At 48.0% G+C, this 24,858-nt stretch overlaps 1 protein-coding gene across 1 annotated transcript in view; it reads left to right on the top strand.

Moving 5' to 3' along the window:
• The window catches only part of MICAL2 (microtubule associated monooxygenase, calponin and LIM domain containing 2), a 209,266-nt gene that overhangs the window by 144,643 nt on the left and 39,765 nt on the right, over positions 1-24,858 (top strand). The window contains exons 27-31 of the mRNA XM_059408093.1: positions 2,668-2,848; positions 6,614-6,795; positions 11,460-11,534; positions 15,980-16,134; positions 17,388-18,717. Coding sequence (XP_059264076.1) covers positions 2,668-2,848; positions 6,614-6,795; positions 11,460-11,534; positions 15,980-16,134; positions 17,388-18,717 — 1,923 coding nt within the window. The remainder of the gene's footprint in view (positions 1-2,667; positions 2,849-6,613; positions 6,796-11,459; positions 11,535-15,979; positions 16,135-17,387; positions 18,718-24,858) is intronic.

The following is a 24,858-nucleotide window of genomic DNA, read 5'->3' as shown; positions in this document are numbered from 1 at the left end:
TCACAGCCATACAGACGGATCCCCATCCTCTGATGTCTTAACCTCTCTGTGCACCTATTTTTTTCATCAGCAAAATGGGGATAATAATACTTGTCTAGAAGGTTCTCTGAAGTTTAATAGACTTAATACGCCTTAAACACTTAAAACGTTTCTCCATAAAAGTGCTCAATAAAAGTCAGCTGCTCCTATTATTAATATATTATTATAGCTACTACTACAGAGCCACGCATCCAGTTACACACCTGTTCTACCAGTGCCTCTCACGCACAGCCACACCCATGCAGAAGTGTGCAAATGCGCACGCACAAGCAAGCGTGCACGTATGCCGAGAGTGGCAAGCTGGCCACCCACTGGCCGCATGTGCCTGGAGAAATGTTTTGTTTGATTTGTACAATATTTTTAAAGCATGAGGCATTTCACATAAAAATAAAAATCTCTTGAGTTATCTTCATCGATGGTAAATGTAGTTAGAGAGTTGCCAGCCTCCTGCGGGTGGAGGTGGGAAGAACCCAACATTTAGGGCTTAGAGACTGGGTGGCTGAGATGGAGGAGCCAGGGGGGGGGGTGAGAGAACAGGGTGGCCCGGAGCAGGGAGGGCTGAGGGCTGCAGCAGCTGCAGGAGGACTCCAGAGCTTGTGAATTGGATTTAGCAATAAGGAGGCCACTGAAGGGCTTCGGGGGGACACAGTTTGGGAGTCATGGAGACATAGGCAGGATTGTAAGGGACTGAGGAGTTGAGTGAGGGAAGGTGCACAGGGAAAAAGTGAGAGCAGGAGACTCTTCCACGATTGGCTGGTAAGGAGGGAGAAGAGGAAGAAGGGTTGGCTAGGCGCCAGACATGGGAATTGGGTTAAAAATAGATTCCTTAAAATGGGAGAGGCTTCAGCACATGCAAATACTGATGGGAAAGGTCCGGTAGACATAGGCGTCAATGGCACAGGGAAGAGGAGGTGATGGTCCTTGGAGGGGGGTTGGTGAGAAGGGAACCAAGTGCAAATGAGGTGTCAGCCATCAAAAGAAAAGACTCCTGTCCCACTGTGACCAGAGAAAGGGCCACCCAGCTGAGTTTGTGGCCACAATGGACCTGGCCTCAGGTGGCCTGTTTTGCTCACTCATTCATTGATTCATTCAACAGGCATTCATCGAGCATCTACTCCTTACCTGGTACCATTCTAGCAAGAAAGGAAACAGACACAAATCACTGCTTATGTCCTAGTCATGGGAGAGATACAATAAACAAAAGAGAAAGTTACAGAGTTTATTAGAAGGTGAGATATGTTATGAATAAAAATAAGGAGGAATAGAGAGTGCTGAGGGCATGGGTTGCAGTTAAAATAGGATGACAGGGAGAAGGTGCCATTTGACCAAAGACTTGAGGCAGTGAGTGAGCAAGGCCTGCAGGAAGCTGTCCAGGGATAGCATCTCCTAGGAAGAGGCAGGAGCGGTACACAGGACTGAGGTGGGGGGACAGTAGGTTGGCCACGTGGTCAGAGCAGAGAGCAGGGCAGTAGTGGGAGATGAGGTCACAGGGGACATTGGAGGGTGTGGAGCAGGGGAGCATCATCCGACTTGCATTGGACAGTTACTTGGGTGGCTGTGCTGAGAAGACTGGGGAGTGGCAGGGGGAGTATGGCAAGAAGGAAAGCAGGGAGACCCAGTGGCTTGGTCAGGGTGGTAGCAGAGGAGGCGGTGACAGGTGACTGGATTCCCGACCCATTTTGAAGGTAGAACCAGCAGGATTGGCTGATGATTTGAGTGAAGAATGAAAGAACAAGAGAAGTCAAGGATGCCGTGAAAGCATTTGACTTGAGCATCAGGAAGGCCAAGGTCGCCATTGACCAAGATGGGGAGGGCTGTGGGGGAAGCAGGGTTGGGGAGCGGTGTGGCTGAAGAGCTCCGCTCAGACATGAGTCTGATGTGTCCACTAGACATCCATGTGGAGAGGCCAAGGCAGCAATGGAATATATAAGCCTAGATTCAGAGGAAATGTCCAGGCTGGAAATACAGATGTAGGAGTGAGTCATTGTTATCTAGGGTTATTTGAAGCCAGGAGACCAAATGAGATTAGATTCAAATGAGAAGAGATTCAAAGACAGCCCTCAGGCCTTCCAATGTTACCAGGTCGGGGGGCAGGGGGGAGGTGTGTGTGCAGGGAAAGGTATACCCAGCAAAGAAACAAGGAGGGAAGGAGAGCAACCATTGCAGAGAAGGGATCTGGGCTGTGTTATCCTAGAAGCTGAGAGAAGAGCTGTTTCTAGAAGGAGAGAATGAACCACTGGGTCAAATGCTTCTGATGTGTCAAGACAAGAACGGAGAAGTTGCCATCAGGTTTAGCAGTATGTTGGACACTGATTTTGACAATGGCGGTCTAGAGATTGGGCCTGGGTGGTCCCTCTGAACATTTCAGGACCCTCCTATAGGACTAAATGAGATGTGTGTATTCATGTCCTATACACAGAGGTGCTCTAAATCCTGGGGCATCTGGTAGAATAAATGGTAGGAACAGAGGACGAGAAGGTCAGTCTTAGAGTGTCCAAGTAGACCCAAGGCTTCCCTGCCCACCTCTCCATCCCCAGCAGCCTGCCCAATCTTCTGGATGGGAAGCAGGTATCCTGTAGGGCCCATTTATTCCCATCATCTTTCTAGACCCTCTTCTCCTCCCAGCAGATGAGCCAACCTCCCCCAAGAAGCCCAAGAGTGTTCTGGAGCCAGAGCCCAGTGATACGGAAGGTGAAGCGACCTCTCTCCTGCACTCTGAGTGGACCTCAGTGAAGATCAGCCCTGGGGAGGACGTAGTTGGACAAGAGATGATGGCTGTGCGTGTCCTGGTCACCAGTGATGACAGCAGGTATGCTCAGGTTGCTGCAGGATGGGGACAGAAGAGAGATTGGACAAGAGCTACAGCATTCATGGACTAGTCTCCTCTCCACTCACTGACAATGTGACCTCTCTGTGCCTTTATATTCTCACCCGTAAAATGGAGACAGTGGTATCACCTGTCTCATGGACCATCGTAAGGATCTAACAATTAACATACATAAAGCATGTAGAACAATGTTCGGCATATAATAAGCACTATAAGTGTTAGAAATTGCTGTTTTCTCAGAGAAGGGACACGCTCTGGCCCCACTGTCTTCTCCCCAAAAGGCAGTTGTGATGTAGGCTGCAGCAAGGGGTGCCGCGTGGGCATTACTGTCACAGTAAAATGTAAGATGGCAGTGCACGGTGATGGGGAGGCTGGGCCAGGGGCAGGAGAAGGCATAAGAAGTGAAGCCCTGCTGCCCTAGATGAGTATTTGTCAGAATGCCATCCTTACCGCCATTACCAGAACCACCCAGAGTGGTCATCAGGAGTGCCGACTCCAGGCCGCCCCCAGATACCGAATTCATCCAGGAGGTCAACCAGCAAGAGGGACCAATGGCTCAGTATGTACTAGACTCTGAGGATATAGCAGTGACCCACACAAGACAAAAGCCTTGCTCTCACAGGGCTCTTGTTCAAGCTGGGTAGGCAGTCAGCAAACAAGTAAATAGTTAACAGGAGAAATCTCACCTTTGTTACAGGTGGAAAAATAAAACAGGAGTTTATGATAGTGACTAGTCAGCTACTTTCAATTAGGAACCCAAGAAAGTCCTTTGTATCAGTTATCTGTTCTCATCATCATGCTGAGTAACAAAGCACCCAACAGCCACTGCTTATTCTACTCACGATTCTGTGGGCCAGCAATTCAGTCAGGCTCAGTCCTGCAGTTCTTCTGGTCTCAGTGGTTGAGGTCTTGGTTGTTCTATCACGTCTGCATGGTCACAAGTCCAGCTCAGATTCAAGGGGTGGGGAAATTGGCTCTGCCATTATGGGAGGAGCTGCTAAGTTCCATTGAAAAAGGGTGTGGCTCCAGGAGGGGAATGATTGCCGGCACTCTGCAAACAATCAACCACAGCTTCCATGAGGAGGTGACACTTAACCTGAGAATTGCTGACAAGAAGGGACAGCCATGTGAAGACGGACGAGGTGGCATCCAAGCAGTGGAGTACATAGGCCCTGCAGCAACTGTGGGCCTGATGTCTTCTAACCTGGCTGGCACACAAGGAGGGGAAGAAGAGTAAGATCTACCAGAAAGTAAGGCCGGAGTAAGGCTGAGTAAGATAGGACCAGGACTTTAAACTTTATTTCAGGTCCTATTGAAAGCCATTAGGTAATTCTTAAGTCAGAGAGTGACATCTTATTTATGATTTCCAAAGATCAGCAGGGCTTGGTACAAAAAATGCTTGGGGCAGAGGCGAGTGGGAAGGATGCAGGGAGGCCCGGTGGGAGCCTGTGGTGCAGGTAAGAGATGAGGGACTTGGACCAAGGTTGGGAGCAGGGGAGGAGATTTGCTAATGGTGAGAATAAGCCCAAGGGTGACTCCCAGACTTTGCGCCACGTGCTGCACGAAAGGTACAGTCATTTCTAGAGTAGCCTTGAGGAGGACAAGATTTGGGGAAAGATGCAGGTCTGTGGAGAAAATCAAGAGTTCTCTTTTGGACCTGTGGGGTTTGAGATGTCTTTGCACAGTTGCCAAGCAAGCAGTAGAACAGAGAAGTTTCTGGGAGGCAGAACTAGAGACAGGATTTAGGGGCCAGTGGCACATAGAGGCTATGAAAGCCAAGGGAGTTGATGAGTCATCTGTGGAGTAAGAATGTTTCTTCAGAAAAAAAAAAAAAAAAAAAGAGGCTATCTTCTCCTAGATAAAGAAGAGCTGAGCCTGGATGAGGGCCCCAGGGCATTTGAACATTCAGTGGACAAGCAGAGAAGATGCTGGTAAAACCCAGGAAGGAGAGAAACCAAGAGAGGCTGAGTTATGGAAGCTAAGAGAAGAAAGAAGTTTCAGGATGGAGAGTGTGGTTCACTGTTTCAGATGAGCATGGATGAGCTAAAGGAGTGACCTCTGGTTTTTCCAATAAGAGGATCAGAAACCTGACTGGAGTAGGTGTGGGAAGAATGTGAGGGATGAATATGGATACCGCCGTGCAGACAGCTAGTTAGTTCATGAAGTCTGGAGCCTTCAGATTCTGGAAGAGAGGCCTGGGAACGTACATTTTATTTTAGCATGTCCCATAGGTGATTCTAACCACATGTCAGCATGAGCACCTCTGCTTTGGAGTGCCTTCTGCAGTCACTGAGATAAAAGGCAAGGCCCAGAGAAGGAAGGCCCTGTCTCAAGTCTCATATAGCCTCCTAGAGCTCAGTTAGGCAGGACCATGTCCATTGTGAGAGACAGAAACCCAAAGCTAGCCTAAGTAACAAAGCAAATACTTTGACTCCTCTGGCTTCCTAGCCAGAGGAGTCCAGTCCAGGGGTAGTCCTCTCTCCAGGCAAGGTTGGAGCCCAGAACTCAAGTAGCCAGTCTCTGCTGTTGCCTCTTTGCATTTTGGATTTACAAGCATCCACAAGGAGGCTATATCCACATGTGGAACTCCTGGTTACAGAGGACCTCAGCCTACGACCATCTGTCCATGTCCATGTCCCAAGGTCTCAAGGTAGACCTCCAATGGGTACTACTGCCTCTGGGACCCATCAGTGAAGAGCCCTGGGATACTGTGGTAGGCAGGTTTGGGCCCTGGGATGGATGGAAAGTCCACCAGAGCACAGAGATGAATAAGGAGCAGTGGCCCAGTGGGAAGATGCGTGCTGACTTACATACACAGACAGTAAATAGTCACAGCCCTATAGGTTGGCACCTCCCGAGGCCCCCAGGGAACTGTGCCTGTGCTGTCCCTGCTGCTGAGGACACACCACTTCCACTTCTCTGCCACACAAATTCTGGCCCGTCATTCAAGGCCCAGCTTCCAGACTCCCCCTCCAACCCCGAAGCCTTTTTCCTCCCATCCGTTCCCATAGGACATGAGCAGCACTCAAAAGCCTAACATTTTAGGACCAGGTCCTAAATGATAAGCTCATTTTGCCCCAGAGAGCTGAGGAGTCACGCTGAAGGATGGCTGAAGGCAGGTAGACCAGCCGTCGCACAAGCATGTCAACATATGTTTATGGGGGCTTCATTCTCCTGCTTGGATCCACGCCAGTATTTGTTTGCTAGGGCTCTGGAAAGTACCACGGACTGGGTGGCTTGAACAACAGAGACGTGCTTTCTCACAGTTCTAGAAGCTGGGAGTCTGAGATCAAGTGCCGGCACGGCTGGTTCCTCCTGAGAGCCACGAGGGGGAAGGATCTGTTCCAGGCCCCTCTCCTCAGTTTGTCGATGGCTGACCCCATGTTCATGGGATGTTTTCTTCTATGCCTGTCCAAATTTCCTCTTCTTGTAAGGACACCAGCCCTGTTGGATTAGGGCTCACCCTAATGACCTCATTTTAACTCGCTTACCTCCTTAAAGCCCCAATCTCTAAGTGCAGTCATCTTCTGAGGTCCTAGGTGTTCTGACTTCATATGAATTTTGGGGAGCACAGTTCAGCCCATAACAAAGCCTGTGACTGGGCTTGGGGTACAGAGGTGACAAAACCACTCTCGCTGCCCCAGAGTGCCGTGGTCTATGGGAGACAGTGACAGGCAGGGCACAGTGGGGTGTGGGATGTGACCTGCAGGGCTCCCCACTCACCCACCCTGTGCTTCCTCCTTCCAGCTCCGAGGCAGAGCCAGACTGCCGCAGCAGTGAGGCTTCCAGTGCCCAACCCCATGAGGAGAGCCCCCGGCGGCCAGAAACCCCACCCTTCCTGGAGCCCCTCTCCAGGCACAGCTCCCTGAGAGAGGTCTCGACCAGGAAAGTCTCGCCACGGTGCCCTGAGGAGTCACAAGCTGTGTACGGTGAGCAGGGAGCTTGCCTGGGTGGGGGCCAGGCTTGCTTGGTCCTGGCAAATGGGGAAGGAACGGAGACTCCCCACAGCCAGTTTTTTACCACAGAGGATCCAGTGACAGGTCCAGCCCTCGGGCTTACAGGCAGCAGGGCTGGGGTGTAAGTGGGAGTGACCCAGGCCCAGCCTTCTTTCCCCAGAGAAGCTTTGGAATCTCAGGTGGGCAGGGGGCAGAGGAGCTGACTGGCTGTTGTGTGTCCCAGGCTGGCGGAGATAAGGGGACTCCAGCACCCTCTTGCCTGGGACAGTCTCCTCTTGGCATATCTCCTTAGGGGCCCATCTGGTGTTCCATAGCCCAGTAGGGAAGGATGGGGCTTAGCTGCCATTGGACCACAGGCAGCCAGGAGCAGCACAGGGCATTAGCATGCTTGGAACATGCGGAATGCTCTAGAAGTTTACACAGTAATAAATGCACTTCTACTAAGCACCTTTAACAGCTGAGGGTTTTCCCATACGTGGCCCCATTTCATCCTCAGGACGACCCTGTGGGGTAAGTGAGCTCACCCTTTTACCCGTGAGCAAACAGACTGTGTTTTCCCTAAGTCTCACAGCTGGTAAGCTGTGTGGCCCAGGGCCAAGGGCCTCCACACCCTAGAAAGTTGTCTTTAGCAGCCAGTTTTTTTTTAAATAAAGGTGGCCTTGAATGTTTTGACTTGGTCAACAGCAGCTTGCGAGCTCGGGGTGGAAAGAAGCAGGCTAACAGAAACTTGCCACCTTAGGCACCAGCGGCCTTGGCTGCCCTGGGACAGTCAGGACTCAGCTTATCCTGCACATCCCTCTGGTGGCAGAGAGCAGAATTTCCACCTGAACCTAGGGTTGGTTTCCCAGGAAAACCAGGGCTGAGGCAGGCCTCTTAGAAACTCTGGATTTACCTTCCTTGTGAGCTTTCAAAATAAAGGGGGACAATTGTCATCCGAACATATTTGCTCAATAGCATTGTGGTGTGGTCTGGAAGGGCTTAGCATGGCCAGTGAACAGAACACTACCCCCTGCCCGGCTGGGGCAGCCTGCCTCTGTCTGCTCAGGCTTGGCCTCTGTCTCCCTGGGCTCCAGCCTCCTCATTTACAGATATGAAGCCTGCCTGCCTTTCATTCCTTCCCTCTGTTTCTCCTTGCTCCTCAATTGCCAGGGGATCTTAGGCAATTTACAAGAAAGACATAAAACAAAATTCTACATCTCTCTCTCTCTCTCTCTCTCTCTAAAAGATAAATCCTCAAGATCAGGGTTAACCAAATGATTTTAGGAGGTAGAAACCCCAGAGAGGCAGACTGTGGTCTTAAGCAGTTGCTCTAGGGGAATCATAAATTTGATCCTGAGTTTTCTGGCAGCCAGAGTTAAAAATGAAACACAATCATTGTTCTCACTGTTCATGAGAAAAACAACATATTGGTTTGTGGCAAGTTCCAGATCTGGTAGCCCTTTCCCTAGTGCTTCGTGTCAAACAGACAGCACTGGGAGATGCATGAGTTCATGTCCTGGGTGAGGCTGTCTTGTACAGCATCCCTGCCTGGCCGGCGAGGGCATCACGATCACCCACGACTCAGTAAGAGGAGTTCTTCCAGGGAGATGGGGCTGGGTCAAGACATCAAGGCAGTGTGGCCAAAGACTTTTGTTTCTAAGAGTCCAGCTTAATTCCAGGATAAAATACAGAGTAGACAGAGACGTGGACAGGCTGCATGACTTTCAAGCGAACTTTTGTTGATTTCACCGTCATGCATCACATTTTTGATCATTGCTAGGCAGACCCCATTGTAGAGGTTAAAACCTCCAGCATGGTCTCAGAGCTGTGGTTTGTGTGGCTTGTTATGATAAATCAGTTACTTTACCAGATCCTATAGGGTTGATCACTCACCACCGTTTTCACTTGAGTAAATGGCTCAGAGCTGAGCCAAGGGAATACCAAACCAGGCCAACCTGGCCAACCTGCTTTAAGAAGACTCCTGGTTTGCACACCCGTGCTCATCCGGCATTATTTACAATTGCCAAAGGGGGAAATGACCCCCAGATTCACCAAGTGGTGAGTGGATAAACAAATTGGGCGACATCCATATAATGAACTATTATTCAGTGTTAGAAAGGAAGGAGGCTTTGACACATGGTCCAACGTGGATGAACCTTGCAGACATGATGCTGAGTGAAGTAAGCCAGACACGCAAGCCAGAACAAGCATTACATGATTCCACGTCTGTGTGGCATCTGGAATAGTCAAATTCGTAGAGAGAGTCAGGGGGTAGGAAAGTGGGGGGTTAGATTTGTGGGTACAGAGTTTCAGTTTGGGATGAAGAAGTTCTGGAGGTGGATAGTGGTGATGGTTGAACAACAGTGTGAATGATCTTATGGCACTAAGCTCGCCTCTAACGTGGCAAAAATGGTACCTTTTGTGTTACATAGTGTTTCTCCATGACTTCTGGGACTACCTCGGCTCATCGAGGAAGCTACTGTATCCTCAAGGTTCTTTAGTACAGAGCATCCCCAAGAGGATGGCCTGAAATAGAATTTAAACCCTGGATTATCAGGGCTCAGTGGAAAAGGTTCAGTAATGCTCCCCTAAAACACCGTTCAGTGGATCTTTGAAATCTCGTTTAAAAGGCAGATACGTAGGTTCCTACCTACAGAGATTCCGATCTGGTGGGTCTAGCTTGGAACCAAGTAGGTGCATTTTATGGAAGCACCCCATGTGCTCCCATGCAGGGGGTGCCACATCCTATACTTCGGGGATCACAGGAGAGCAGCTTCCAAGAGGGCCTGTCTGTGTCAGTTTGTTGTGACGTGCACACTGAAACAATTAAATGAATCAAGCGCGTGGGTTTGGGGCGTAAATCAGAGCTGTGGGGCAGACTGCCCCCATCTTATTCTGCTTTAGAAAAATTGGTATTTCTCCATTTTTTTTTTCTGGCAATAATTTGACAACAGGGATGGTCCGATGACCTACAGGGCATACTGATAGTCTGTAACAATAAAACAATATTATTATTATCATTAATACCATATGGCAAAATACTTATCCCTTACTCCTTTTGGAGTGGGTCATGCAGTAAGAGCTCCAAAAGCGCTCCCTAAAAATAAATATAAATAAAATATAAGATGAAAAAGGGAACCGGGCTTGCTTTATGCTGCTCAAAACGACTGGATCGAATCATTGCTACCCACCCTGTTGTTCCTATTGTGGTTAAAAATGTGCACATGTGTGTCCTATAAACACCAGCAATGGAAAATCGCTTGTAAATTTTAGCCAATTTTAATAAGTTCCATTCCACAAAGTGAAAAGGCTGAGGAGAAGCAATAAAATAGGAGCCTGACGCTGCCTTCTACATTTCTCAGGAAATTTCTCCACCAGCAGACGGAGGGGCTGTAGTAATGGTCAGCAGGAGGTAGCTTTCCCAGAGGCCTGCCTGCCCCTGCTGCACACTGTCCAGCCAGGCTGACCCTGCCCTGCACCTGCAGAAGGGAGGAACAGGCCCAAACAGCCCAGGAGGCTGGGCCCTGGACCCCTCCACAGAGCTCCCCCTCAAACCCGTGGCTTCGATATGACAGGAGGCCTGTGGGACAAAGAACCCACCAGACAGAACAGGATCATGTGGTCTCCACAGTAAGGAAAAGAGGGGAGTCAGGGGCCGAAGGAACTGGCATATCTTGTCCCAAGGAAGAGAAGCCCCCAGAAGGGATTGGATTGCCATCTGCACCCCACAGTCTGGCTAATGAGAGCTGACGCCCAGTTCTGAGCACTGGCAGGGTGTGGGGCCCAGGATTTCTTACCAAGAGAGGGCTGGGCCTTAGCTTCAAACCTCCCCGACCCCATTCTCCCACACCCACATCACTCCTGGGGCGTTCTTTCCTTCCACGCCCCCTTGTCCCACCTGTGTGCATGCGGTTCCCCATTCCTTCTCTGAAGGAGAGGTTCTCTGAAGGAACTACCACAGGGACCCGGAGCCTGAGACCAAATCTGAGGGCCCAGAGTGGGAATGGGGTACATGCACATCTCTCCCACCCTGAAAGGCCAAGGCCATGTTCTTCTGCATATGATATTCATCTCGCTCAGCTAGTTCTCAAGACTCACCTGAGTGGAGGTTCTTCAGTACGCCGTCTGTGGAATCCTGGTTCCTGAAGGGTTTGGGAGGCTTTGTAGGGGAGGGGGAGAGGACGTAGAACTTCCTGGAGCTTCCAGGCTTCATTGAGAGCAACTCCGGTTTGTCTGCTCCATATATGGGACGTTGATGTGAGACCAGCTTTGAAGAGCTGCTTTGCTGAAAACGAGCCTACAAGTGTGCACAAAAGCACGCATATATCTATGGGCATGTGTGAATACGTGTGTGCACATACACAGGGACACATGTATGTTAGTTATGGGTGACTTAGAATGATGGCTCATAATTTGAGGCATTTTCTGAATGATCACCGTACCTGTCCCAAAGCAGGGTCTCAATATGAAACCAAATACAAAGGTGGGAGGTATGTGTCGTAGGGATGGGAAGATACAGTCTGGAAAAGGAAGGGGTTCAGTCAATTATGACTATTAGTCTATAAAATGTGCCACAGGAGAAAACCCCATAGTTTTCCTGTAAGTTTAACTTCCTCCCTCCTTGTCTTCTCTCCCCCCTTTCTTGTTTTCTACCACAGCTCTGCAACGGGCCAGTAGCTTCCAGTCTCCAAGTCCCAGCAAATACCAGAGCTGGAGAAGAAAATTCCAGTCGAGTGAGTCATGAGCTCTCTGGGAGTGGGCCCGGAGGGGCATGGGCAGTGTCTTCTGGTCAATTCTCAGGGGCAGCTGTTCTCATTCCATGCGTGTCCTCTCTGACCTGGCCTCTGGGATGTTAGGGACAACAAAAGAAATAGAAGTTTGACTGTTTCCACTGCTGACTCGAGGAAGCATTTTCCAAGGATTTAGGACCTTTCTTTCTCCTTCAGCTCCCCAGTGTGGAATCATGGAGCCTTAGAGCTCTGCTGTTGCACCTGGAAGGGTATTAGTAATGATTGGCCGCAAGCTTTTTGAAACACAGATGAGGAGACCGAGACCCAGAGCCTCTATGTGTTTTCATTCTGTGCACTCGAGTTGGACTGACAAATCAGCTGAATGACCTCATGCAGTCATGGGCATAGCAGTGAAGGAAGCCGCACCCACATCCATGCACACACCCATCCGTACAGACACACCTGCTTCTTTCTCTGAGCAGGCTGTGATCCCAGCATCTCTGTGAAGAACAGGGTTGGGTGAGGACCAGTGACTACAACGGACACCAAGGCATCTGGATATACCACTAGGGGGCGCAGCATCCCCACTCATGGGGGGCACCGCATTCTGGGGCTGGCTGCAGTTTCTGTGGGGCCTCCCTTACAGGGCAGACATCCCCTCCCGGGCCCTCTAATCCATCTCCAAGTCCCCCTTCCATCTTCCCCTGCCCCCACACTCTCTCTCTGGGCTTTGCTCTGGGAGAGGTGGACCCAGGAAAGCCTTGGGTTAGACAAAAGTTTCTAAAAAGAGCCATTGTTGAAGTTGGAACAGAGCACTAGTTAGTTGGCTCCTTCCTTCTGAGTCAGTGTGGACTCCTGGCCCATGAGTCATTCATTCTCCTAGCAACCCTCAGATTCGAGGCCTCCCCTCCCTTGGGTGAGGCTGGGATAATGGGTGCCTCTGGAGCTGGACTACAGTGGCACACCGGCAAGCCACCCCACCCAGGGCACTCTGAAATGACTGTGGAATCATCTTGCAGTCTCAGGCACTGAGGGTGACAAGAAAAGGGGGAATTTAATGTTTACTGAATGCCCAGGTCACTCCATTTCCCCTTCCCCACCAGCCCCTTCTCAGATTACAGGAATTCTGCTTCTGTGGGGTGGGGCGGTCCATTTGGGTACGGATTTCACCCAGTGCTAACAGCTGACTTCACTGAGTGCCGCTAGTACAAGGGGCTCTACTTTGCCCTTGAAAGGTTCCTCGGGGTACGAGCAGTGAGTCTGGTGGGGGTCCCTGGTAGCAGGTTAGGGGATGCTGGAGGAGGCACGGGAGAGAGAGGACAGCTAACCAGCAGCATGGTTTCTGGGATGCCCCTGAGGGCATCGGCATGTCTCTAGTTATCCCAGATGTTGGTTCTCAAGTGTATGTAAAAGCTGGTTTGAGGGCAGGCCTTCAGTTGGGGTCGTTTCTATGGGCCTGGCCCAGAGGAGGTGTCCAGTCGTTGCTTGCTAAATGAGTGAGTATAAATGAACAAACACAGGAACCAAGAAATGAGGTGGCTGGACCTGGTGCAGAAACAAACGGAGCCCATGGGCTCTGCCTGTGCAGGAAGCTGCCCCTAGAGGGCGCTCTGAGACCTTGGGAGACTGGAGCATTACCTAAACTCCAAATTCTGGGAAGCTTCATCCTGGAATCCCTGTCTTTGTAAGAATCCTCACAGCGTCGTTTTGTCATTTTCACTTTGCCCAAGAGGAAACCCCAGGGGACAGCACTGGTCCTACTGTAGTAAGGAGCAGAACCCGGGGCGCCCTCTCCTGCGTCCATTCACTGCCCCATCAAGGCTAGTTGTGGCCCCAGCACTGGTGGGAGGACAGAGGGAGCTGTGTCAGTGCCCTTCTCACCCTCCCCCTGCTGACTGTAGTCTCAGTGACCTCTAGAGCCAAGGTGAGAGGTCACTGCCAGAGGGCCCAGAGAAGAGGCAACTGAGCCAAAGGGGGCTTGAGGGCCATAAGCCAGGCCTGCTCTGCTCATCAAGCCCTGGCGTGATGGGACCAGCAAGGCTGGCAGCACCCGGGACTGAGACAGCCTGGCTGGACCGTGCCAAGCGTCCACGGGAAACAAGAAGGAACCTGCAGGGAAGGACCTGAGTTGGTGAATGAGGAATCCCTGAGCCTACAAGTTAAGAGAAATCCCTGCCAGGGTAGGGGTGCGCAGCCCCCTCTGGAACAGGTCAGTTCAATGGTGTCATTACTGGCCACAACTTGTGTGTGTGGGAGGAATAGAGGGATTGGAGTTCATATTTAGCTAGCGTGCTGCATTGACTTTGCGTTCTATCCCAGGCACCACTTTTTATCCATTTAGGCCTCCCGGTGAAGCAATGCTAGCCATCTTATTTTTCACGTGAGGCAAATAAATGTCAGGCAGCTGGTGTGGGTGTGAAGCAGTGTGGGGTTCCAGGTCCCCTTTGCATCCTCTGAGGGAACCCAAAGACATCAGCCACCGCAGGCAGTGAGATCTCCCTTTGCCTCTCAGCGTAGCTCTGGCCTTTCCCTCCCAGTTGGCAGTTTGACGGGCAGGTGTCCCCTGGAGCTCTGTCCCAGTTCTCCTGAAGTCAGTGCATGAGGAACGAGTGTGCAGAGAGGACTCCCCCGTGGTGAGAGTGGGGGGCAGGGATTAATAAAAGGAGAGAGGGAGCAGCCCTGGGTCATGACCTCATGAACCCCAAGGCTTTCCTGTCAGGTTTGGTTCCCAAGGTGTCCCTGGCTCTGTGTCAGAGGTTCCAGAGATTTCCTAGGGGGAACAAAGAAACAGTCTGTTGAGCCAAGGGGACTCTGAGACAAGCTGAGGAGTTTGATTCAGGAGGTAGCTGAGGGAAGGGAATGAGGGGGCAAGGAAGAGGAGGAGGAGGAATTCGGCAGGAATTTGGCAAGCTGAAGACAGGAAGCAAGGCAACAACTGACTCACAGCGTTTGCCTTTTTAGGCTCGAACCATCTAATTGTGGGCTGCAATGGGGGTTTGGGTGACAGGCCAGCCAGCCTCCCCTGCATCGGCTCCTGGCAGCGTGGGACCTTCTCCCAGCAGCTCCTTCCTGCCACCCTCGGATCTCTTCCCCTGGGTTATCTTTTCCTCAGAAGCATTCTGGAGGGCTTCACTTTGGAAGCCTGTGGAACATATGTGTGTGGTGGCTGTCTTTCCAGAGCCCAGGACTGGGATACGTGTTCTGACACACTTGCCAGCGTGTATAAGGAAAGCAGGACAGAATCCTGAAGAACCCAGATGGGTCTGGAAGGAGCTTCTCTGGGGGTGCAGTTGACCTGGTCTATATGGGTTCCACAGGAGGAGCTTTGGGGAAACTGAGGCCGAGGACTGTCTTGGGTTAGGTAGTGAACTAACATCTGAAGGTTGGATACTGTGGAGGGAACTCGGAATGGGTCAGCAGAGTGGCCGCAGGCAGGGAGTCTGATAGGAGTGGGTATACACACACATAGGTTCTGGGAAGTCTCTGGGAGGCAGACTCATTTGTTGGGAGGGTTCACAGGAGAGGTGGCTGGACTGAAGGGTCATACACTGAGTGGACAATTCCAAAACAGAGTGTGGCATTTTCTGAATCCCTCAGAGGACATATCATTGGGATGGTCGGCTATAGAAGTGAAGCTCTTGAAATTTTAGATTTAAGGTTCCCAGAGGGCATGTGTGTGAACTCATGAGACAGAGAGAGAGAGAGAGAGAGACCTTACAGGCTATGGCTGTCACAATTCTGCAGTTACCAGACCAACGGACTGCAGCTCCCACAGGGCCCCAGCCACACACTCCTTTCTCACTTCACTCTGAGTACACACACTGCATCTCGTTCGTTCCCTGACCAACAGGAGCTTGGCACGAATCCCACGCCATATGCTTCAGATGATTTGATGCTCATTACAACCTCCTTCCCTAGTGTTCTCTTAAAATCTCAAACAAACCATCTCATCGGAGAGCCCCTTGGCGCCCATATGAGAAGGAAGAGCCGGATTCATTATCCGCGGTGGCCCACCCTGCCCACGCCCACAGCTGAGGATCTGGCATTTTGTGGGAAGAGGCCTCAGGTGGTTTGTTGACTAAGTGACTTAATGCAGCCCAGACCCCACCTACGATGGCTTTAGGGGAAAATTTAGAAGTAGGCATCGATTTCTAAGAGATGTCCCGGAGACTCCCTGTTCCGTCTTTCGGGAACATCCTTATGGGAGTGTGAAGTGTGATGGTTTCTAGACTTTTCATCCTCCAACCTCCATTCCCCCACAGGAGGCTGCCACTCCTCACCCGTTCCTCCTCAGGTCAAAACTCTGGGCACCAGCACCTCTCAATCAGTCTCCAACACCTTCCTCCCTCTGACTCTATTTACCAAGTTGGAGCTTCTCTTAAAATCTCTTTGTGATAAAGTAAAGTAATAAGAGCTCTGTAATGGAGAGTGTGTTCTTTCCTCGGTAGGTTTGACGCCAGTGAACAACAAAAAAACTATGTCACCTTCAAAGGAACCTGCTCCTCTTTCTTCTTCCTCGTCATCTCCTCCCCCATCTTCCCCACCATCTTTCTCTTCAACCAGTGTCCCAGGGAATGCTCTGGATGGCTTCTCTCTACCTCAGGTAAATACCCGTTGGGGCCGTGTGCAGGTGTTAAGAAGGTGAGCTGCTCGTAGTTCACCCACTTCCACACTTAACTCTGGATTCTTAGCACTCTTGGGTCACCCAAGTGCAAAGCCAGGGCCATGAGATGCTCTGTCAAGCGTCCCCCCAGGCCTTTTTGACTTGTCGTTTTCATGAGAGCTCAGCCATCCTTCTCAGCCAGCCCTGGGGCACAGGCACTCACTCAGCAGACTTTGTGGGGCACAGACTCTGGGCAAGACTGTGGCGTGCAGACTTGCTAGGATATTAAGCTCTACCCTTGAGGGCCTAGCAGGTGACCTTGAGGAATTCACAGCTGAAGGAAGGCAGACACAGACTGAGGCTCCCTTTGGTGGCACCGGGGACTCCTGGAAGCACATCCCCCTTGAACAGAAAATGGTATCATTGAGATACTCCAGCTTGGACTTTACCTTCAACATGAGTTTATCAAGCCTCCATTAACTGCTGGACGCTGGTCCAGGCTCTGGAATATAGAGTACACAAGATGGAAAGAGGTACGTGTGCTCTCGTAAGCTCCTGTCCTATGACCTGCCCCTCAGGCACCAGTGCTCTTGGCAGGGCACAGACACTTCTAGAATTTCCCTAAGCTCTTCCTTTGCCAAGGGCCACCTTCTTGCATGCTACAAATGACTACTTTCTGAGTGGTGCAAGGCATGAGTCAGGTCTAGAAGGGTCATTGAAAAGACCTAAAGGCCCTCTTCTGCCACCACAGCTCCAGTCCAGAAGGGTAACTGTTTCTCCTTAACTTAGTAATCTCCAAGGAAGAAACCTTGGCCTCTTGGTTGTTGGAGGAACATACCTATGGATGCAAGGTGCCCCTTAATAAGGACCATGGCCAAGCCAGTCATGGAGCATCTGTCCTCCTGTACACATCTGGTCATTCACAGGGGCCAGGCCGGCTCCACCTGGCTGGCCCAGCAGCTTGTCCACGCCTCTGCCTTCCATTATGGCTTCTTACCTACCTAATCCAGCACCAGCAAAGCCTTTGATCAGTGCTGGTACAGGGACTCCAGGCAGATCCCAGCAGGTCCCAAAGCAGCCACTTAGAATGAAGAGCAGCCCTTTGAAATCATCCCGGGCAGAATTCTTTTAGACTTTGGGTGGCTGAGATCTGAAGAGAGGAAGGGAGGGGTCTGTGGGCTGAGATATGCCTCCCCTTATAAATGAATATTGGGAATTCCTAAATATGCATTCATTTTGCCCATCCCCTCTAGGTGACAGCTGATAACCTGCCCTCACAGGTCTCAAGAGGTCACTGCAGCCCTTCCACTCCAATCTTTCTGAGGCGCGCCAGAGCCCAAGGGGTACCCAAGGACATGCCCCTGTATCTGCCCCATGGCCAAGTACTGGAGCGGGCAGAGTACTTCATGGTGAGGCCTGGTGAAGATGGCCTTGCCAGCTCCCAGCCCCCCAGCCCTGCAGAGATGGCTTCCGATGGGTGTCACGAAGCAGAGGCCTCTCTTGGGGACATCAGTTTCATCCACAGAGGCCCAGACCCCACTGGAGGGACGAACAGGTGTTTGCCAGACCAAGAGGTATCTCCCAGGGCTGGAGAGGACCCAGGAGAAAAGAACACCAGACCCAGCAAGGGACAGGGGAACAGGTCAGAGCTGGAAGAGGAGAAGAAGTTGGGCTTGAAGAAGTTAGTCCTCACCCCAGAGCAGAAGACAAAGCTACTGGACTGGGACAATTCCATCCCTGAGAGTGTGAGCCTGGAAGCTGGGGCACAGCCTGCCCCGAGAAGTGCTGGCAATGGTAGGGGAGGCTGTGTGCCGAAACCAGTTAATCCCTTGCAGCTCCCCTGGACAGCAAGAGAGACCCTGCCTGCCCAGGGAAGAGCTCAGGAGAAGACGGGGACACCAGCTGAACGGGCTCCACCCAAGTCCCCGCTTCGGCTCATAGCAAATGTCTTGCGAAGGTCCCTGGATCCCTTCCTACCCAACTCAGAAGGTGGGAGGAAGGCCTCTGCCAAGCCAGAATCAAGGAACCTGCCCACCAGCCAGCCGCATGGTAGCACTCGCTCCTTCAGCCTTCGCAAAACCAGTTCCAATAAAGATGGCAGCCAGCAGTCCCCGGGGAGAGATATGGCCAGTAGAGCTTCAGCCTTCTTCTCCTGGGGCTCCCCACCTGCCAGGGCTGCCCAGCCCTCATACCCTAGCCCTCCAGACCTTGCCCTCCGCACCCACAGTTTGCCCAACCGACCATCCAAAGTGTTTCCGGCGTTCCCGGCCCCTCCCTGCCCCAAGATGGAAGATGTCCCCACACTCCTTGAGAAAGTGAGTTTGCAAGAGACGTCCCCAGATGCTTCTAGGGTTCCAAAGGGAAAAATCTCGCTCTTTTCCTCCCTCAGACTCAAAGACAAATCTTTTGAGAGTTCCCTCCAAGAATCCAAACAAAGAAAGGACCTCCAGGACCTCTTCAGCATCCCCAGGGGAGCAGGGGAGCTGATGGACAGCACCCCGCCCCTGGAGAAGCTGGCACAGCCTTTCAATAGCACCGGCCTGGGGCACAGAGTCCCTCCTCCTTCTCCAGACAAAGATGCAAGTAAGTGGCTCTCTCCTAACAAAAGTTTGCAGTTCCTGCTGGGCAGTTAGTCATTCTTACTGGACTAACAATAGTCATCTCTCACTTTCTCCTTCTTCCCAGATTAAATTCTGACAAAAGTAGGAAAACTTGAATTTGAAAAATTAGGAAAAAATGAAGTTTGAAATGATGTTATGGAGAGTTTTTGAAAACAACAAAGGATCAGCCATAATCTCACCACTTCCCAATTGTATATGGCAACTTTTACTAAGTTTTACCCACAGAATTGTATTTTTAAAAATCAGTATATCATAGCTATTACAACACTTAGCACATCGTTTACACAAATGTGGTTTGATGGCTGTATTACATGTAGTGGACATGTTTCATTAAGTAAATAATTTATTTTTTTATTTAGAAAACAATTGTTTTAATAATTCATAGATAATATGTATATGTAAATTATACATATGGATGTATTTCTATTTTACACATGGTATTGAATGAACATTTTTATGCATATAGGTTTTTCTTTCTTTTGAATTGTTTTTCTTTTAGGATAGGTTCCAAGAAATGAGGTTACTGGATTAAAGATGTGAATATTCTTAAGATTCTTAATTTGCACGAACCAACTGTTTTTAACAGTGTGGATAAAGGATCTATGAGAGTTCTCTGGGTTATATCTTACAACTGCATGTTGTAAATATGGATTAAATGGAGGGAAGGGTACCAGTTTATATTTCAGTGCTAATGTCTGAAATACCTTATTCACCATACTGTATTGAGTACATTTTAAAAACATTGCTGTTTTACTAGTCAAAAAATGGTGCCTCTTTTAAGCTTATATATATATATATATATATTTTTTTTTTTTTTAAGATTTTATTTATTTATCAGAGAGAGAGAGGGAGATAGAGCAAGCACAGGCAGACAGAATGGCAGGCAAAGGCAGAGGGAGAAGCAGGCTCCCTACCAAGCAAGGAGCCCGATGTGGGACTCGATCCTAGGACGCCAGGATCATGACCCGAGCCGAAGGCAGCTGCTTAACCAACTGAGCCACCCAGGCGTCCCATAAGCTTATATTTTTTTAATTTACTGTTTAAACACACTCATGTTTTCTTACCAATGGAAACTTAGGCTTTTTCATATTTAAATCTGATTGTAATTTTTTAAATTATTGAAGTAATTAATACATCGGAGAGTTGGAATATTCCAACAATACTGCAATATCTTTTTTATTTTTTTTAAAGTAACATCTATTCTCTCCCCCCTCTCCTCCTTGCCAAAGTTTTGGTGTATATCCCTAGAGACAGTTTAGTTAAACACTCACATGGTTTATTTTGTTGCTGTTGATACTTATTTGCTGGCTTTAAATAAACTGTGATTTTCCTATCCCTATTTTGTTAAAGATTGTATTTATTTATTTGAGAGAGACAGAGAAAGGGAGAGAGAGCATGAGCGGGGAGGGGCAGAGGGAGAAAATCTCAAGCAGACTCCCCACTGAGTGCAGAGCCCAATATGGGGCTCCATGTGCGGCTTGATCTCAGGACCCTGAAACTGTGACCTGAGCCAAAGTCAGACACTTAACTGACTGAGCCACCCAGGCACCCCTCCTATCCCTGAGCAATTTTGTTTTTTTTAATTTTTGCTAACTTTTTTCTTATTTACCTTTTATTTTAGAGCTTCAGTTTTCAAGTGAAATATTATTTTCCTTCTTTGGTTCCTTAATCAGAACGCTACATAGATTAACAAGAGACTATTTTCAGTCACGCTCAGAATAAGCACAAACAGGCTGGAGTTTAACTACATCCTTTATATCCTGTCGTAAACTTTGATGTGTTGTGCATTTTTTGATAGATAATAATTCATGTGGTTTAAAATAAAAGGATACAAAATGCACAGAATAAATAGTCCTATCTCCCTTCCCTGTCCCTGAGCCATCCAGGTCATGTCCCTGAGGACAGACATGATGATCACCAGCTTCTTGGGCATTCTTGCAGACAGAATTCATGCATATAAGAGCAAATTAACATAGTCTTTCTTTTTAACATTAAAGTAGTTCGCTCGTGTTTTAGACACACTTTATATTACACTTTTAATTTTATTTTGGAGATCATCACATATTAGCACATAAAGAGCTTTATGTTTTATAGCTGCACTGTATTCCATTGTGTGGGTGTGGAGGTAGGTAGCCAGTCCCCTAGGATGGCAAGTTTATTTCTGATCTTTCGCTGTTGTAAACTGTGCTGCAATAATGACCTGGGAACTTAGGCCGTTTGGCAGATGTGGAAGTACTGGAAGTAGAAATTCTAGAACGAAGGATCTGTGGACCAGGGATTTTGAGAGATGCTGCCAAATTGTCCTTCATCACCTGGCGCTCCTTCAGCAGAAGATGAGGGTGGTGTTTCCCTAATTGCACTAACCAGTGTGCTACCCAACATTTTTTTTTTTTTTAAAGATTTTATTTATTTGACAGAGAGAGAGAGATCGCAGACAGAGAGGCAGGCAGAGAGAGAGGGGAAAGCAGGCTCCCTGCTGGATGTGGGGGCTCGATCCCAGGACCTTGAGATCCTGACCTGGGCCGAAGGCAGAGGCCCAATCCACCAAGCCACCCAGGCGCCCCTGTTTTTAAATCATTACCAGTCTGATAGGTGATTGAGTATCTTCTTATATGTTAAAAAGTCATTTGCATTTCCTTTTCTGTCAGCGATCACCTCTTTTGTTCCGTTTTCTGATAGGTTGTTGGTATTTTTCTGAATCATATGAAGGGACTCTATCAAAAGGGAAATATAGCCCTTTTTTGTGATGGTAATTACAAATATTTTTCCCAGCTTCTTGTTTAACTGTGTTTATGGTGAGTTTTGTCATATAAAAATTTTATTTATATAGAGTAGTTATAAGCAATTTTTCATTTTGTGGCTCCTCAGCTTTATATAATAGATTAGAAAGAGCTGCTTCTAAGTTTATAGAAGAATTTTCTTATAGTTGCTCTTAGTCTTTTTTGTTTGTTTGTTTTAAACTTTTTTACATTTAAATTTTACATCAGGAAACTATCCTAACATCACATGTGAGGTATGGATCCAACCCTGTTTTTGTTTATGTTTTAAGCTGTTTCCCTGGTTATTCTAAAGTAATTTAGTGACTAACCCATCTTCTCCTCTCTTATGTGAGATGACATCTTTGTCATGCATCAGATTCCTGTGCTTGGACTGATTTCAATACCATCCATTATATTCTGTCGAGTTGTCTGTTACTTATCAGTACCACACTGTTTTAATTATGTTACCTTATATATTTATACGTTTTAAAATTTATGTATGTATTAGGTAGGAAAAGTATCCCATGATCCTCTCTTTCAAAAACTTCCTGGCTCTTCCTGCTTTGTTTGATATTCTGTATGAATTTAACATCAGCTTCTTTATATACCCAAAAAATCCTATGACTACTTTTATGGGATTAAGTTTACAAATAAACTTGGCAAGAATTCACAACTGTATGATATGAATTGCCTTCCCATATGCTCTTTTTTATGGTGCCCCAGAATATTTAGGAAAATTTCAAACCTTATGTCTTATAGGTTGTGCATATTTATTAAGTTTATTGCCATATATTAGTTTTTATTGCTATTGTCAATAAAATCTTTTGATCTATCTTCCTACTATTGTTTGTATACCTGAAATGTGCCCATTTCTGTAGAGTACTTTTGCACCCATCCATTTTGCTAGTTCTCCTTGCTTGTAAAAGCTTTCCAATAGCCTCTCCTGGGTCCTTCCCAAATGTGCAATCATCAAATCTATAAATAATGATAATTTTAGGGCACTTGGGTAGCTTAGTTGGTTAAGCATCTGCTTTCAGCTCAGGTCAGGATCCCATTGTTCCGGGATCAAGTCCCACATCAGGCTCCCTGCTCAGCGAAGAGTCTGCTCCTCCCTCTCCCACTGCCCCTCCCCTGGCTCATGCTTGTTCTCTCTCTCTCAAATAAGCAAATAAGTAATATTTTTTAAAGTGTAACTTTACCTCTTGTTTAAAAGATGTATGCCTCCAATTTATTTTGTTACCTTAGTTTCTTTGGTTTCTAGACCCTCCAGAACAATATTAAATAAACGTAGTGATATGGTTTCCTTACGACATTCCTAACCTTAATGAGAATGCATCTTATTAATGTGAATGTTTTCCCATTTAAGCATGATGCTGGCTGGCTTCTGGGATGACCAGGATAAATTTAAACACTCTGAGGAAATTGCCATCTAATCCTATTTTATTGGAAGTATTTAACTCATGAATGGTTGTTGAATTTTATCAAATGTCACTCAGTACACTTCGGGGTGATTGTGTGATTATTTTTCTCCATAGTTTGACTACTACTACTACTCACTACTACTACTACTACTACCATCCTTATATTGCTGAAATGAATACCATTTGGTCCTGATGTCTTATTATTTTAATATGCTTTTCTGTTCTGTTTGCCAATATATTTTTTAAGATTTTATTTATTTGAGGGAGAGAGCAGGTGGGAGGGGGCAGAGCAGCAGAGGGGGAGGGAGAAGGACAAACAGACTCTGAGCTGAGCAAAGAGCCAATGCAGGGCTCAATCCCAGGACCCTGAGATCATGACCTGAGCTGAAACCAAGAGATGGAAGCTTAATCGACTGAGCCACCCAGGCGCTCCTCTGTTTGCTAATATTTTATTTAATATTTTTGTACCAAATTCATTAGTAAGATTGGCCTTTAGTTCATTTATTTCACATTTATATGGCTTTTATATATGCTGATTACAGTAACTGGAGGTGAATGTGTTTTCCTGACTTACTTATCATGGAGAACTGCTTCATTTATATTTACTAGGGAATGGTATGACTTCCTTGGTTTGGAACAGAAGGAGAAGGTAGAGAATGGAAGTAGGTTAAGGCTGACCAACTCTGGAAATAGTGTCTGGGCCCATTTCATGGAAGAGCTTTGTGTTTCTTGCAGATGTTCTTAGATCAGTATCCTAAGAGATCTGACCTACCCTATCAGATTAGGTGCATTAGTTTCCTTTTATTTCCCTGTCCCTGCCCAGCCCACCCACCAATCTCTCTCTCTCTCTCTCTCTCTCACTCTCTCTCTCACACACACACACACACACACTGACATTGCTATCTCCACATGTAACATGTGGGTATACTCTCAAGCAATGGAGAGAGAAAAACAGAATTTTTTTTTTAAAGATCTTATTTATTTATTTGGCAGACAGAGATCACTAGCAGGCAGAGAGACAGGCAGAGAGAGAGGGAAAAGCAGGCTCCCCACCGAGCAGAGAGCCCGACGCGGGGCTCGATCCCAGGACTCCGGGATCACGACCCGAGCTGAAAGCAGAGGTTTCAACCCCCTGAGCCACCCAGGCGCCCCGAAAAACAGCGTTTTAATTGAAAATGAGAAACTTTCAAAACATATTTGAATGGAAATACCTCTAATTTATGTTCACTTGAATAAATCGGCTGAAATTTAATTTTTATTATTTTTACAACAAAACTTTCTGGGTAAATTAACAGTATATATAAACTTCTCTTTATTTATTTTTTTTAAAGATTTTATTCATTTGACAGACAGAGATCACAAGTAGGCAGAGAAGCAGGCAGAGAGAGGAGGCTCTCTCTCGCTGAGCAGAGAGCCCGACTCGGGGCTCCATCCCCAGACCCTGGGATCATGACCTGAGCCAAAGGCAGAGGCTTTAACCCACTGAGCCACTCAGGCGCCCCATAAACTTCTCTTTAAATTACTTAGGGGCATAAACTGATTTCAAGTGCTTACCAGTGCCAATTTTATACAAATTTAATAGAGATTATCATTCTTGTATATCATTAAACAAGGCACCCTGACAATGTCTTTTTAAATTTTTGCATCAAGTCCTTATTGTAGTATAAAACATATACAGCAAATACACAAACCTTAAGTACACAACTGATGAATTTTTGTAAAGTGCACATTTGTACTACTACATCTGAGATCAAGATATAGAAAATCACCAGCACTCAGTGTTATGTCCCAATGTTGGGTCCCCCAGTAATGGGTCCATAATTAAAAGAGCGAGACTGATACAAAGCAAAGATCAAGAAAAGCTTTATTTTGACTGGCTGGGGCCACGCCTCTTACAGAGAGCACGACCCCCTCCCTGCCTCA

This window comes from Mustela nigripes, chromosome 1 (genome assembly GCF_022355385.1).
Source record: "Mustela nigripes isolate SB6536 chromosome 1, MUSNIG.SB6536, whole genome shotgun sequence".
In the NCBI taxonomy this organism is placed as follows: Eukaryota; Metazoa; Chordata; class Mammalia; order Carnivora; family Mustelidae; genus Mustela; species Mustela nigripes.
Note: the sequence above shows the minus strand (reverse complement) of the source record. Positions and strands in the feature narration are given on the sequence as shown.